The following is a 17,500-nucleotide window of genomic DNA, read 5'->3' as shown; positions in this document are numbered from 1 at the left end:
GATAACGATCGAGAAGTGGAGCTAACCCGGAGGCCACCGAGAGAGCCGCCGCCACCAAATTAAAATCACACTAAACTACCGGCAGCGTTGTAATTAAGTATTTCTGTGGCAAAAGATCCTTTGGAAGCTTGCCGAGAGATAGAGAGAGAGAGAGAGAATTTTATCTTTCTCCCTCCCTATGTCTGCCTCTTTCATTCTGCGATCCCCTCCGATGCACCCACGCGCACGCACACGTGCGTGCAATCGCACGCGCACGCATTTAGCTGCACGAAGAGAGAGAGAGAGAGAGAGCCGGTCTCTCCGTGTCTCTTTCTTTCGGGTCGCGCGCGCGTGAAATGCGTGCGCCGAGTCATCGCACAACTATTCCTGCGTGGTAGCCCGACTATCGTCGTCATCAAGCATACAAAGGATGGAAAGAGAAAGAAAAAGGGAGAAACTACTATATATCGTCAATCTGCGAGAGCACTCAGAGTGTCCTCTTTCCCTCTGTATATATAGATCGATCTAACGGCCAGCTCTCGCTTCGTCTTTCTTTAACCCTCTTCCCACTTGAGGCTCTCCTCCTCGCAACAGAACAAGGGAGGAAATGGCGAATTAGAGCGAATGGGAATGATAAGCGCCAGTGAGAGTATGGGAGAGGAGGAGAGGTGGAGTGGGACCGGAGAGATGAAGAGAGATGGCGGACCGGAGCCACCAAACCGACGGTAAATCAATACTGACATCGCGGTCGTGACGCCATACGCCAAGTCATCGGACGTACAACGAGTAGAATAGCTATTAAGACTATGGTAACGCCGACAGCCGTTGGGAGAACATTCGCTATATCGCGAGTACCATTATTTGGAGATTAATGCCATGCTCTAATCGATTGCGTCGTAATATGTCTTCCCGCGCCACTCATGGATCACGAATGATCCAGGATTAGGGTTACCGTATTCCATACATTGAATTCATATCTGAATTTCAACGAAAGAGTATATTTATAAAAAGATGATCAAAAGAGATGAAGAGAATGGAGGAGTGTCATTTGTTTACGCGTTAAATGTAGGTATTTAATAAAATACAATTTCTAGAATATAATTTGTTATTCGCAATTTTTATTAATATATTTTTATAAATGTAAAATGTTAAGTAATACCAAAAGTTTTACACGCCACAAACGCCTGAGAATCAGGAAAAAGTCAGAGAATTTTGCAAAACTTTCTGGAAAATTGAAATTCTTGGGTTTAAAGAAGTTTAATACATAAATCACAGTCACTTACGCAGTTTTGGAATATTTTCTTACTTAACAATTAAAAATGCGGACAATGTCAGGCAATATTAATATACTCGAAAAAGAAGAGTTTGATTTTAAGATATTATAATGTTTCATTCTTGTCCCCCCGTTTTTGTTATACACTTTAAGAGGTTTTAGTTTTTAATTAAACGAACTTTTTCATTAAACGAAATATGAGTTTGAATTTCAAACGCTAAAACATTTAAAATTAAAATATCTTTTTATTATTAAACGTTTGTTTTGCAAAGGTATTTTACAAAGATAAACGTAAACATTTTAAATACTGCACTTTTTACAGTGTAGTAATTTATTATATGCCATATTAAATTGAGCTTTAAAAAAACATAAATATTTTTAAAAATCCGGACAAAAATAAAAAAAATTATTCAATATTATTGAATGGCAAGGAAAATTGTGAAATTTTGTCTGGAAATCAGAGAAAAGAATTTTAGGAAGAGGAATTTGTGATAACCGTAAAAGAGTATATATATTCTTAAAAAGGTACGGTTGATGACCTTACTCGAGACCATCAGTTTTATCTTTAACGTTGGATCCTTTAATGGATCTTACAGCGAATTTTACTTATATTACTACTTGATGAATGGTGAGGATGTTTTCAGGGGTTTCCAGCTAATAATAGAAATTTATATAGGTAAAGGCAAGTAATGTACGGAATTTACATGTTTGACATTACTATTCTGTCTATTCGTGAGATAAAAATGACAAAATTTCGTTCTCGCACGATATTCCGAGAATTCAAGTCGCTTGAATCATCCGGATATTCCAATATCAGGCCCAGCGATATCCAAATATCGGAGTACGTCCGGAATTCGGAATTGCATTTGCGAAACCCGGGTAGCGATACCGTTAGATACGCGAAGTGGTATATACTAGTATTGCGTTACGGAATCCATGAGACGGTGAGAGAGATGTCGACTTTATTTCTATTTTATATACCACCGCGCCGCGCGTATTTCGGCTCTTCGCTTGACGCGCGCGCGCGCGGCCTATCCGCTTTAAAAAGTTATCGATTGCCGTCCCTCGCGGCGTAAAACGCACGGAAGTGCCCGGCGCCTGTTATGTACCGACAATGAGAATATTACGTCTCCGGCTGTCGGGAGTCGCATACGCAATTCCTTCCTGTCGGATGGATATTCCTGACTCCGCGCCGCGGCCGCTCGGTACCGTACGTACGTTTCGCCACGGGAGATGAGTTCGGTTTTTATCCCGACGGTAAACCTGAAGAGCTCTATTGTGCCGGACGAATCAACCCTCCATTGAATCGCGCTGCCTTCCGGCAACAAATCAACTAAATACAATAAATCGTGCTTTATTAACGAAATCCGACATTTCGGATGTCTTCCTTTCGTTATGAGGAAACAAGCGTGATATTGCTACGGGAAATAATATTGAGAATTTGAGTTATAAATAATTTGCGATGCACAAAAAACTATATTTTTTTTTTAACATTTTAAATTGCTCCGTTAAATTTCGATAATTTAAGGTACAGAAATGTTATCGATATCCTGCTGAATTTAATCCAATAATATTCTTTTCTAGTTTCAAATCAGTCATATATATATATTTAAATAAAAAAGATTTTACATATTAAAATTGCCCTAATAAACTTTCCGAATAATTATACATTATATCAACTATAAATAAATCGTGCTTTATTAACGAAATCTGCTATTCTGGACGTTTTTCTTTCATTATAGAAACAATTAAGCGTGATGATATTGCTATGGAAAATAACATTAAGGAGTGAATTTTTAATAATTTCCGATGTATACAAAAAAATATTCTCTTTGCATAATCTAAATGGTTCAGTTTCACTAATTGAAACTATAAAAATGTTATTCATGTCTGATTTTATTCGATTTAACCTAATATATTCTTTCGTATTTTCAGACGAGTCGTATATATATATATAATAGAGATTTTATATATTAAAATCGTCCAAATAAATCTTTTAAATAATTATCTATTATTTATGTTCGTTACCGGTATCAAAATAGAATCTTGCAGTATAACTTTGTCAAATGCATTGAGGCACATGGTTGAACAAAATAAATAAGAGAATATTATTGATTTCAACAGAAAATTGATAAAACCTGTTATATTTAAAACCCCCTTCTGAGTAAACTAAATAAAAGAGATAAACCTTTTTAAGAAATAATCATAATTCTGTAACGCAAATTCGAAATTTACAAAAGAGAAATGTACAATAGACTAAATTTCTGCAATAAAATTGAAAAATTTCTAAAAATGCTACCTCAACATTGTCCCGACGAGAAAGTAAGCGCAACAATTTCGAGAGTATTCACAAAAAGAAAAGGCACACCCTGTATATATCGTTCGTGTACAGCTCTCGGTTGATACACGCGAGAAGCTGAAATGAAACGAAAAACGCCTAGGGGCGATTTAGCGCGAGAGGAGCCCACGAGCGAAGACTCGGCGTTCGTCGGCGAAATATGAAAAGTCCGTAGGCGGTTTTAATTTCGCCGCGAACACCGCCATTGTTTCCCGTCTCTCTGCACGACGCGTAGCGAACAAAAGAAAATCGCGCGTGGCGCGGCGCGGAGCGGAGCGGGCGTGTGCTCGCCGCTCGCGCAGGGCTCGCTCGTCGCTAGAGAACCGAGAACGAGCGATAGAGCCTGTAAGATACGCGAGAAAAAGGGCCAAGCAGAGAGAGAGAGAGAGAGGACTCGTTTCGACTCGACTCGTCTCGACTCGACTCGAGTCGAGTCGAGTCAGTCGAGACGAGCCGAGTCGAGCCTCACAGGTCCATGCCGGAGAGAGAAGAACATCCCGAGCGCGAGATACCGGGAGAAAACGCCATCTCATAAATCACAGTATTTAATAGATCAACGGCGATGACATCTGTTGCGACGTAGGTGTAATGTAATTACGCGCCGCGGGCGGAGAAGAAGAAGAGCGTGCAGAAAGGGGTGGAAAACAAAGTTTTCAGCGGGTGGGCGAGCGTCGGAATTAAAATTCGCGATTGGGCGAAAGAGAGTCGATTTTGTAATCTCGCGTGGCGGGACAAAAAAAGCGGCGCGAAATTCCGCGAGTATTCCGATATACGTATAACATGATCGGCGAGTTTTTGCGGCGGCAGCCGCTGCAAAAAAGAGGCTAATAAATTACATTTCCCTAGGTGTAATTTCCGTGACATTATTATCCGAGTCGCGCGAGAATTCTCAATATATTTGCATTTGATATTTTATCATTTTATCAGATTGATAATTTTGAATATTCCGGGGGGGGGGAAATATATATATATATATATATAAACGTTATATTCTAGCAAAATACCGAAAAATTAATCAAAATCGAAGAGGCTTTGTTCGATCTCCTCCTCCCCTCCACACATTCTGCCTCCGGGCGGTAACGTATTTCGTTTTAACTCGGAATTGATGAGAATTGTTGGTTTTGCGAATTCGAAACGTTTAATAAAATCAAAGCTAAATGTTTTTTTTTTTTTCCTTTTTTTTTTCGCGACGCGAACGCAATACGAGTTCTATGTCTACGTATCACAGTCGATGTCTCGTACGCGAATGTAAATGATGGATGGTACAATACGGCGACGCGAAATGAGGGTATAAACGATGGATCCGTTTATAATTGCAAATTTCATTTCGTGTTTCCATTGTGTAAAACTGCATTATTCCGCGCTTATGCAATTGGGCGCGCACGAACGCCAAGCAGTTCTTTGTTAGGTTTAATGGCGCCCATCGATTTTCGTCGGCTCTCTCGAGCAATTTCTCGTATATATTAATGCCAATAGATAGGACTCTTCCTCTTGCGCGCGGGCTTGTTCGGGACAAATCAAACTCCGTGGCAAACGGGTATCTGGTCTCCGGTCTCTCTCAGCGCGGTCTTTCTCTCTTTCTCTCCCTCTTTCATATAAATACGCGTACAGGTCACAGATGCACGCGCCCGCGCGCGCGAGCATTCTGTCGACATACCCCTTGAGAACGGGGAATGCGGTGCAGGACTTCGATTTCCAGTTAGTTAGGGCAGTTGCGATTTAAATGGCGCCATCGGAAATAGAGGAGGAAATGAACAACGCGCGCGTGTTACATCCACGTGGTGAGTTTTCCAAGTCGCCAACATTGTTATTGCGCGTGTGGGGGGAGGGGGAGGGTGGACCTGTGAACTAGAAATTTGTGTTTAATTCTTCGTTTCAATCGCTTTAACTTTCACAGAGCTCCGTAATCGCTTTAAATTTAATACCTGCTTCACACTGAATAACAGGACAAAATTTTACTATATAGACACACAGTAAACGGGAGACGTTGCTTTTTCTTCAATTACGTACTTGTGACTTCTAAATATCAAGAGATATTTCAATGTCTATTACATGAATGATGTATGTTAAATCTCTGTCATTTTATACATTTAAAAGTAAGCTTTTATTATTATTTTGTGTATTTGAAAAAAAAAGTAGGTATAGTAGCGAGAGATAGCGTGGTTTTTTTCTTCAATTATTTAAACTCGCAATTTTCAAAAGTATCAAGAATATGAAAGAGATAGTTTCATTCAATCTCTGTTAAATATTTTTAGATGATGCATGTCAAATCTTTATTTTATATATTTTATATATGAAAAAGTGAGTAGTAAATTTTGTACAGCTTTTTCTTTAATTATCTAACTTGTTATTTCTAAAAATATCAAGAATATGAAAGTGAAAAACAGTTTCATTTAATTTCTATTAAATTTTCGGATGATGCATATTATCTTTATTATTTTATACATTTAAAATTAAGCTATTATTATTATTTTATACATTTGAAAAGGTATAAATACCAGAGATTCTCTAACTTTTTCTTTAATTATCTAACTTGTGATTTCTAAAAACATCAAGAATATGAAGAAGATAGTTTCAGTCAATATCTATTGCATTTTTGGATGATGTGTACGTAAAATTAAATCTTTATTAACATATTCCTTCAGCTTTCTTTTCTTTATATCTTAGTTAATTATTATTAGTTAATTCTAATTTTTGTCTTTCTTTCGAAGACCCTGAAGTGCTTACAGTGCACACGTATATCTTGTACAATGACCCTGTACCGAGTGAGTAATCGATTAACGCCGTTAAACTCGGTCATCGATGCATAAATTATTGACGCAATCATGCGGATCGAGACAAATTTTGCCGTTACGGCTCACGATCTCAATCCATCTAATATTTATATGCGGCTCATAAATGAACAACGATTCAAGTATTTTATTAAAAGCAATATCTCAATAATATCGAGTTGAAATTTTAACGACGTGCTCTTTCGCAAATTGCAAGACGGTATTTCTCGGCGCAAATAAATTCTACTTATTTTAACGATTCGAGAAGTATCACAGATGCAATTTATTGATAAACGCGGCGTATATATATATATATATATATATATATATATATATATATATATACACACACACACACACACACGCATACGTGACCAATATAAATCTCCACCGTTGGCGTAACCTAGCGCTATGCTGATTTATAGATATCGAACGATTCTGCACGAGCAGCGACAGAAATCCGATTATGGTGGAACCGGCGGTGTTACACGAGAGTGTTGGGGGTATCGCGCAATTTCGAGATATCCGGAATCGAAGGAAAGCCGGAAAAATTCGAAAAATCAATGCAACGTAAGTTGTTCGTTAACCACAGCTTTGTTCCACTGGGTGTGAAGGAGCGCGTCGTTACGAACGCTGCTCCGTTCCCGGGTTACTTTCCTGCGGACGGCAGCTACGTGAACGTAGTTTGTTTCGTTTGCATATAAAGCGCGTATCCGTTTCTTTTCGGAAAATGCTCAGCGCATGTTACACCACTACATACAACACAAGTACCTCTGAATAATTCAAACAAAGGATTAACCATCGTGCACCCAGCGTTGCCCCGCCGGATGTCTAACCGATGTTAAGAACAGCATCGACATCCCGAGCACATTCGGGTCCTCGTTTAAATTTTACGAACTTAGAGAAATTACTATAAACTAGAGATCCGTGTGTCGAAATATTTTGGTATGCGGAACGCGACGTCCGTTTAAGTCTTCAAACGACGCAAACGAAATTATAATTAAATGACACGCGCGTAGTTGTGCAACAAATCGTATAAATATCTGAAGAATAATCATCGTTATCGACGTGAAATATATCTGTGAAATATATTTGTAATTTTTCCGAATTTTGACATAATTTCTCATTTACGGCGAGATATTATTAGACATTCGGTGTGTTCAATTTTCATCAGTATAATTATAACGAATGAAAGATTTTTTTTTTTTAAATCAGGATCGTTTCCCGTTTGAACATGAATAATTTATTCGCGTCTGTTTAAACAAAGACCGAAAGGTCGGAACTCTGTTTGCGTTAACCTTGCGCGACGAACGCACGGGAAAGCTAAGTGAATACACAATGGCAACGAGGCGAATGACTAGCGAATATGACGCCTGGTTGGCCTTCTACGGCATTACTCCACACACGGTGTGCTCTAGTGATAGCAAAAGTGGAAACTAGTATGATAATGAGTTGCAAACAGTACGAACCTCCTCGTATGTCGCTTAAGGGGCTCATATAGCAAACGGAGGCTGAACAAATTACCGAGACTTACGTAGAGAGCAGTTTAACTCTTGACGATTTAAAATTTTAAAGGTCAATCGCTATCTAATCATCGAAATTATACGCTTAAAGATTCGCTACCAGATTGAAAATAAATCGTACACGGAAAAAAAAAAAGAAACGGTTTCGCTGAAATATCGAAAAATCTATCATATAAAGAATTCTATTTTTTATTAAAGCTAATTTTGATGCTTGATAATATATATGTGGAAATTTTCAAATACATTTTTCAGTTCTATAAACTGTACGCTGATTTATTAAGACTTTGAAATGCAATCGTAAACTGAAACTGAAAATCATATCGCAAATTATATTGATCGCCAATTTAATAATGATGCTAATAAGCATCAAGAGTCTCTTCTTAAAAGACTACAAAGAGCTTATTGCATTAAAGAACTAATCTAAAAATTTAGTTAGATCTGAAAATGATTTTGTTGGACTATTAAAATAATTATGTAGGACGTTCAAGCTGATTGCAAGAATATAAAAATTTTTTGCAGCAGTGCTCGTCATGTTTGAATGTTCTACATAATTATTTTAATAGTCCAAATATAAAATTATTTTCAGATCTGTAACTCGTTAAATTTTTAGATATTTAGCAATATCGTTCTTTCCATATACGATATATTCTTGCGTATTTATTTCCTAAGTTAATAACAAAATTCTATATATTTGGTTTTATAAAAGATCGAAACACATATAAATTATATATAACCGAACTTTTCGATGTGAAGGTATAAATAGTTGGATATCGTGTAACTCTTTTTGTTCTGCTGAAGTTAGGCGAGCTCTTGTGCACTCTTGTGTTATCGAGCCTTCTTTTTTTATCATCTGCCGCGCCGTACGCTTTCTGATTTCGACGGGATCTCAATTTCTTACACGAGCGAGGCTATATTGCTGGAAAAAAAAAAAAAACGTCCATGGCCTTTATAACCGGCTAATACCGTGTAATTTGCTTCGTCACTTTTCTGCTTCTCTTGTGCCCTCCTCCTTACTCACATTAGTGACTGGGAAGATTACACCTGTGCTTTTTTGTGCTTGTGAAAATAATCGGATCTGTTAATAGTGCGGCATTTACGAAAAAAGCGAAGAGTCAGTTTCAATTATTTTACATTGGAGATTCTCTTTGGAATTCTTCCGCTTTATAATTATCTATATTAATAAGATTCTCAAGTGTGTTTTTCATCTTTATTCGTAATTTAGATTAATAATGTTAAATTAAAACCTCAATAATTGAGAGATGAATAATTACAAAAGTTAACTTATTAATTATTGAATTTTATATTCACATTTTTAATTACATTGCCACGTGTAAAATTACTGATCAAATTAAAAATTACATGTTATAATTCATAGAATATCAAATTATCAATAAATTACTTTTATATATTATTTCAGCTTTAATTTACGATTACGTTTCAAATCCAATCAATAATCATTTTAGGTGAATTTAGTAATCGGCGCGTACTTTATATGAGTGTAAAAGATTTTTTTTTAATTTACATAAAGATATCATTAGGCACTAAAAAAAAAATCTAGCCGCTTCTTTACGTATTTACATTATTCACATTCACTATCATACCGATCAGTATCGTACATTGTTTTCTCGAAAAAAAAAAACCTCGAAAAAGTTCCTTTTTCAGCTCTGATACCGCAAATATCGATTTTCTCTACGTAAAAGTCATTGGATTATCGGTTTCGCCTTTTAATACACGTGTACGCGAACAGGCACTTCACGGAGGAATGCCTGCCGACTAGACAGGAGCACGGTGCACCTATCTAATAATGCGTGTAACCACAGGTAATCCGAGCCACTATCGATGACTAATACCTGCCTGCTCGTTGCTCCACTCACACCGACGCGAGGTGAGGCGAGGCGAGGCGATGCGACGCGACGCGACGCGACAATGCAGCGTCGCGCCGCTCACGTAGTACGTACTGTATGCACGTATGCGAGCGAGCGCGCACGCATAATGCATATGGACGTTCGGCGAGCGACATACACCACGGCGAACCGAAATCTCGTGGCATGGAGATAGGACGCCAGAGGCGGCGATATTATCAAATTATATACCTGCACTACGTATACACCGGCGGCCAATAATTCATCCATAATTCAGTTATCTAAATAGGACACCCGCGCCGCACATACACACGTATGACTTTCCGCGTGCTGGGTGCCGGTGCGCACGTGCGCGTGCATATGCGTGCGCGTCAAAGGCGTGCTAGATGCGCGACTGTACGCGACGATCTCTGGTAGCTGTTAAAGCGAACGGCGAAAAACTGCCGTGGAATTATCCTATCCATTGGACGGCGCGGCGTGTGTGGTTGTGCAGTCTCGTGACATCGAGTCTCTCTCTCTCTCTCTCTCGCTCTCTCGCTCTCTCTGTCGAAACTCTCTCTATCGCTGCGCTTTTTATTAACGTCGCGATGCTATCGCAGGGAGTAAAAAAAAATTGTTAATTATTTTGTAAATTAATTTATGCAGCAATCTATTATTCTTTTTGTCCATATACACTGTTAGATATCAAAGGAGCAATGGTAACTCAATCATTTGAGTTAAATAACATTTTGTTATTTTTAACTTTTATGTGTCAAAAAATGTTATAAATTGATTCGCTTCTATGGTTAGTTTATTTGAAAATAAACGACGTCTATATTAAAGTACGCATTTAGTAAATAATAAACTAAATTCGAGTGAAATTTAATATATTTTTTTATTCGACTCCGATTGTGTTAGTTATACAACACAACGGCATATTGAATAGGATCTAGAAATGATTATAAAAAATTATTCAAATTGGGTATAATTTGATATTATAAATGCAACAGTGTACCTTGTATTCTGTTAAATTCGTAATGTCAAATTATACTCAAATTGAGTTCTTTTTAATCATTCCTATAGTTCGCCATTGCTTCTACGTATCGTTAATTGAACTAAAACAACAGAGTTATACAATTTAACTTAAAAAAATGTTTGACTCAAATTTGATTTATTGTTTATTAAGCGTGCATTAATTCTTAAACGCCTTTTCGATGACATCCAACTTTTTTTTATTAATAAAAATTAAAAACACTTGATCGGTACCGTCGTTCCTTAATGTTTGGAGCTTTGATTAAAAAGAGAATTGTTTACAATATGTTTATTTTTTATGAAAGCTATTACAAGCAATCAAATTGGATTGTGTATACTGTACCCAAGTGTGTTGTTCCCGCAGTGTTAATATCGCTGTTTATTTTGAATCTAAGCAATCCAACCGCAGAGATGTGATTATGTTTTTAACCACATGTTTTGTAATAAGATAATACATTTTGACACACATGGAAATTACAAATAACAAAATGTTATTTAATTTAGAATATCGATTTAAATCCTTTAATATTTGACAATAATGTCAAAAAATGTATCTGAGATAGCTTTTGAAAGGGATTTATAAAACATCGAAAATCACATATAAAGGCAGAAAAATGTAAAATTAATACATATAAAAGCTCGCTAATAATATAATAATAATAAATCAGTTAATATAATTTAATATAATGTAAGATATAATAGATATAATTGAAAATATAATTCTCTTTCTTTCTCTTTCCCGTTTTTTTTCGTCACTGTCGAGATTATTTAAGTTATTGCAAATTCGTACGTTCGTTATTTATAATGCGTCACAGCGAGATGCTACGTAATATAATATTAGCCGAGTCGGAAAGCAATGTACAGTGTGTGTCACGGCAAATCGGTTTATGATTTGTTTACACCGCGCTGATGAAAACATATGTCGTATCGCATTCATCAATAAATCACTCCCTTCATTCACGCATAAAAACGAAGAGAATAATTGAATTAAAATTAATTAATGCCAGAAATGCGATCTCCATATGCGTCGCAGAACGTCCAGCATTATTTGCATTAATTCCTAGTAATGCAATTCTATATTGCCGCTAATTGCGGTAACTCGTAAACATGTCGAATCGAGTTTACATGAATTTAATGCCATCACGTTGGCACAAATTACAGCCAGCATTAACATAGTTTTTACTATATAAGTACAAACTTTGCATAATTCTTTTCCCTGTGTTGCGCGATCCACAACGTGCATTAAGCACTGAAAATTTTACGAGACGGTGCTTAAAAATAAGGCAGGCTGAAGCCGGATTTAATTTTCGTTTCTGAGCTGGTTTACGACCAGGTGTTTGAAAATTAACGAGATCACGGTGCACCTTCGCGCAGTCGCGCTCCATACAAAATTGAGAAAGTAGAGAGATGGGATAGTCAACGGCGAAACAAGAAGAAAATTCATGGCGTTCGCGCGGCGAAGAAAAGCGTTCGATCGCATCAGTACGTAAACAGCGGCTTCGTGATATTAATATTGGCAAGACGGCAGCCTCTTCGAAAGATTAATATTGGCAAGGTGCCAATAAATTTATATGATCTCAGTGTTATACGTAGTGTCTCAAGAGGGTGTGAGGATACACATCAGACGGGCGGGAAATAACGGGAAATTTATGTAAACCTTCTCAACAAATATCGATTAACATAACTTAATGATGAATATCTTCGTAAACAGATATAATCTTAATTTACACATTTATTATTAAAACGAAGTCTACTTTAAACAAAACGCTTTAATTCGGCAGAAGCATTCTACTGAATACGATTTTTCGGATAAACGCGATAGTCGAGATACTGCAAAATTAATTGGATGTAATTTTTGTTTCCATTGTAAGCGTATTTTTTATTTACGAAATCTATCTTTTTTTTTTTGGATTTCGTAAATAAAAAATAAACTTAATGGAACTTTGCAACTAAGCTAAACGCTTTAATTCGGTAGAGGCATTCGTATACACGCTGTACGCGTAAGCAATAATTACTTATTTCAAGTATTTCAAAAAAGTTGATATATCCACAAATCTATCACAAGTTCATCACGAGCGTCAAATTTATTCAAAATATATTCCGAGTCCTAATGAATTTAATACTTTACACAAGATTGTTAAATTAAAATAAATTCGATTAACATTCTTCAAAAGAAAATTTCTACTTGGTGTACACAATAATGAGTTTTTCTAAAATTTCTAACAAGTATACTTTATGATGGTAATCAAGAAAATATCTTTTGTTAAAAAGATAATCACTTAAAAGGAAAGAAAGTAAATCGAGTCGAACCATTTGTCTTAATAATAGAACGATATTTTTTGTACGTGTTAATAATAGCTCTGAAGAATAATCAATGGCTTCTGAAGTATGTTTTAAAATTTAAAAACGTCATCCACAAGATAACGTCGAAAAGAACGATCGGTTTTGTTGAAGCATCTAAAAATTTAAGTACGGGAAGATGAAATCCACTTTAAACTAATAGCAAAAAATGCTTTAATTCGGCAAGAAGCATTCTAACAAGATTTTTCAGTTAAATGCGATAGCCGCCGCTATCGAAATGTTGCGAAGGAAGAAATTAATTGGACGTAACTTCCGTTGCTCCCCGCTACATTTATTTCTATTTAAGACGAAATAATTCAACGTGAAAGAATGCAATGCGGCGGCGCGTCGTGGCGAAAATATCTCCGGTTGAAGGGGTGAACTAATTAGATTGCCAAGACGACACGACACACCGCACGTCGAGAGATCCGCTAAAGAGTCTCCATTTCCTTTTTTTGCTTTCAGGACAGCTGAAATGTCCACGGATAACCGAGCACCCGTCCGACATAATAGTCGCGAAAAATGAGCCGGTGACGTTGAACTGCAAGGCGGAGGGTAAGCCCGAACCGGTGATAGAGTGGTACAAGGACGGCGAGCTCGTGCAGACGTCGCCGGGGGACGCCAAGTCACATCGGGTCCTACTGCCTACGGGATCCTTGTTCTTCCTGCGGGTGATGCACGGCAAGAAGGAGCAGGATGGCGGTGTATATTGGTGCGTCGCGCGGAATAAGGCTGGATCCGTCCCGAGTAGGAACGCCACTCTCACAGTCGCAGGTAAGAGAGCTCCTCCGACCATCTTTTCTTTTCGTCGTCTCCTTTTTACGTCCGGATTATACCGGGTAGCGTATCAGACACATTGCGCGAGGGCGACCACTCGTTAAACTCGGAACGAATCCCCGTGAAACGGGCTTTTCGCCTCAAGGAATTCCACGGCTGCCCGAGTCCGTGTCGATCAAACCGACGATTTGCGCGAAGAGCGACAGGCTAAGCCAGAATGAAAGCTCTCTCTCTCTCTCTCTCTCTTTCTCTTGGACAGCATCGACCGTCGTCGCGCCGGTCAACAACTCTCGCGTGAACCGGCGCAGTATGGATTAGCCATTGTTGCGATACGACTAACAATAAACGTTGTCCCTGCCGGTTCTATAATTATTTGCTCCCGCGCAGGTGTCGATTGCCGTAATCTTGTATGCCAACGCCAAGCCGATAAGATACTTCGGGTCCTTTCTATGGAAATCGTAATCGGCGAAATACATCTTTTCGCGCTTGCTAAAGAAACTTTACACCGTTCACGGTGCATGTAAAACAAAACGTTGTAATCACTCAGTTGTAATACGCTCTTTGTACATTATCGCGAAGATCAAGCACCAGTAATTTTTCAATGTCAGTTTACAGTTCAAGGGATTGCTAGTTGATAAATCGGTTCAGTTAACAAATCGCCGAAGCGTAAATACAATTCGCGTGTAAAAAAAAAGAAGAGCACGCGGACATCGATAAAAATAATTTCATACTGGACGATAAAATTTTTAATTTTATATACGACTTCATAATTTTACGCGGTGCATTTGCTTATCTAAAAGTGCCATTTGTCATAGTCTCGCTCTCTCTCTCTCTCTCTCTCTCTCTCTCTCTCTCTCTCTGTTTTTACGATAATCCCATAACACACATCTCTCTTCCACTCTTAATGAAATATATTTGAATAATAGAGATTAATTCTATTATATAATATTATACAACACATCGAGCTTAACAGAAACGCAAAATATCCAATGTGACTACTCCCTCGAATATACCGTGAATTGCAGAGAAGTAATTTACTTTCTCGTTTACGTTCTAATTAAACAATTACAAGCGCGGAACTACAAACGGGAAGCAAACGCTTTCATAATACGTTTATCGGCCAAATTCCGCACGGTGCATTTCAATCTATTCTCTGCCTGTTAACAAGGGAACGAATAAACTCCTTCCCCCCGACGGCAAAAATGGTGTTGCATCCGTGACTCTCCGACGTCACCCTTACAGCACCTTCCTCCGCTCGCGCGAGCTCGCAAGAGCCTCGAGTGCCTCGAGTCGGAACGACTTCTCTCACCTCTTCGCTCGCTCGCTCCGCGGTTACGGAGGCGAAGCGAACGTACGGCGACGACAGCGACGGCGGCGACGGTGACGACGCGGGACGGTGTGTCTGTGTGTCACACGAACGAAAACGGACACCCCGTATGTACGGGGCGCAGGAAGGAATAACCGTGATTTATACGGGATAGAAGTCGACTCCTTCGACTAAAACGAGCCATGTTTGTTTAGAGGCGATCGATATCCCGGGCGACGCACCCTCGCCTCTGCCCGTCCGTGGTATATGCCCCGTCTGTCCGCCCGCCCGCCTGCTTGCTTGCTTGCTTGCTTGCTTGCTTGCTTGCTTGCTTGCTTGCTTGCTTGCTGACTGGTTGGTAACGACCCATTCGCTCGCCTCACCTCGCCTTTACTACCTACGAGTCTGACGATGCGACACCGACCGACGCCTGCTATACTGGCGAAGAATGACGGCGGTCTGTTCGTGTGTGTGTGTGTGTGTGTGTGTGTACGTATAATAACGCATCGAGTCGGAGATCCCCTCCTCCCCCCTCCTCTTATTGTGGGGCCCCTCCTTTTACGCAGCATCCCTGTCGCCTCACTCAGGCTAATCCCCGATTATGATCTCCAGAAAAGATTCCATACAAATTGAATTAGTGACCTGGAGTCAATGTAACATTTCTGGAATCGGCCGAATATGCTGGGGTGAAACATCTGTGTAACTCGGCCGACTCTCCATAACGTCACGATATTGAATGTCAGGTTATTGAATATCCGAACGTTCCCGTCGCGATTGAATCGCTTCCATTTTTATTCCGCGGCCGGTGCAATCGTGTATTTTCACGCGGAGGAAGAAAAAAAGAACGATCGAAAACGCATATTACTATCGCGAGGAGGAAAAAAGCAATCGCGTATGTGCGCATTCGGATCGCATTACGGAAGATTAAGGACGATAATGGAGAATGCCGATAATGCGAGAGCGGATCGCGCACGCCACTTCCATGTTATTCCCTTTTCCGTGGGCTCGTTATTTCGAGTTCGTACACACACACACACACACACACACATATATATATATATACATATAAATAAGCGTTGTATTGTGTACGGTGTACACACTGCACATGCACACGCGCGTGCAATGTGCACTCACGTATCACGGATGCACCCAGCGCGCGTTTCGCGTTTCGCGTACGCGAGCATCGGTTACGCCGATGCATCCGAGCTTCGTAATTTATAGAACACGATATCGCTCGTTAATTGCTTATTGTAATACGCGCAGCTATCCGTAACGTGCATTTATGCGACAGCGCACGTTAAATATGCAACCGTAATGGGGAGTGCTTAGCAGAGAGCGGACCGGAACGTGCGGCTGTTCTAGCTCGTGGAGCCCCGGAATCTCTAGGATATTGATATTGCGTCGCAATAAAATTTCTGTCAAGGCATCTGTGCCATAATTATTCGGATGCCGTAAACGACGCGTCCGGGGATGGGGCAAAGCGACCTTTTGTGTGTCATACTCGAGGAAGCTAAATCTCTATGCGGATCAATCCCCGTTTTCTATTATGTTATAATGCAATGTACGCATAATTATCGATTCTTGAATCTTTTGTGACAATTATTATTTATTATCGTATAAATTAAACGTCGGCTTTAATCATTAGTAATAAATTAGTAATAGGCAATTGTTTGTAAAATAATCACCGAGCGGTTATTATTTATGAAATATGAAATTAATTTCGTAAAAGAGTAAGGATTTACTTTATTTTATAAAACACACAAAGAGAGAATCGATTCAATGAATGGAAAATTAATTTAACATTATATAATGAGAGAACCCAAGTGTTTCTCACATTTACAGAATTATAGCTTGGAAGAGAGACTTTTTGGTTCTTTTTTTTTTTTCATTCGTAATTTATTGGTGATAAATTAGTAATAAGCAATTGCGTAAAATAATCAGTTCGATTATTATTCATGAAATGAAATTAATTTCATAAAAGAGTAAGGATATATTTGCTTTATTTTATAATACACACAAAGGGAATCGATTCAATAAATGAGATATTAATTCGACATCATATAATGAGGAGACCAAACTTCTCGTCTCATAGAATTATAACGTGGGAAATATATATTCGAGCCTCTCGGTTCTTTTGGAAGAAAAAAAAAAGGGGCGAGGAGAGGTGCGAAGAGAGACACGAGGATCTCTCGTGCTTTGTCGCGTTCTCCTCCATCGCAGTTTTAAGCGTCGCAAGCCTCGCCTTTCTCGGTAACTAGATTCGCCAAGTAGCCGTCTCTCGCGCCCCTTTGTTGTTTTTGCTGTGGCTCGCGCCGGTTGC

The 17,500-nt window shown here is 38.8% G+C and overlaps 1 protein-coding gene across 1 annotated transcript in view; it reads left to right on the top strand.

The window, feature by feature from the left end:
* LOC108750975 (roundabout homolog 2-like) overlaps positions 1-17,500 on the top strand; it is a 124,404-nt gene that overhangs the window by 19,086 nt on the left and 87,818 nt on the right. The window contains exon 2 of the mRNA XM_018490864.1: positions 13,563-13,871. Coding sequence (XP_018346366.1) covers positions 13,563-13,871 — 309 coding nt within the window. The remainder of the gene's footprint in view (positions 1-13,562; positions 13,872-17,500) is intronic.

Source organism: Trachymyrmex septentrionalis, unplaced genomic scaffold (assembly GCF_001594115.1).
Source record: "Trachymyrmex septentrionalis isolate Tsep2-gDNA-1 unplaced genomic scaffold, Tsep1.0 scaffold11, whole genome shotgun sequence".
In the NCBI taxonomy this organism is placed as follows: Eukaryota; Metazoa; Arthropoda; class Insecta; order Hymenoptera; family Formicidae; genus Trachymyrmex; species Trachymyrmex septentrionalis.
The sequence above is the reverse complement of the archived record's forward strand: the minus strand, read 5'-3'. Positions and strand labels throughout refer to the sequence as shown.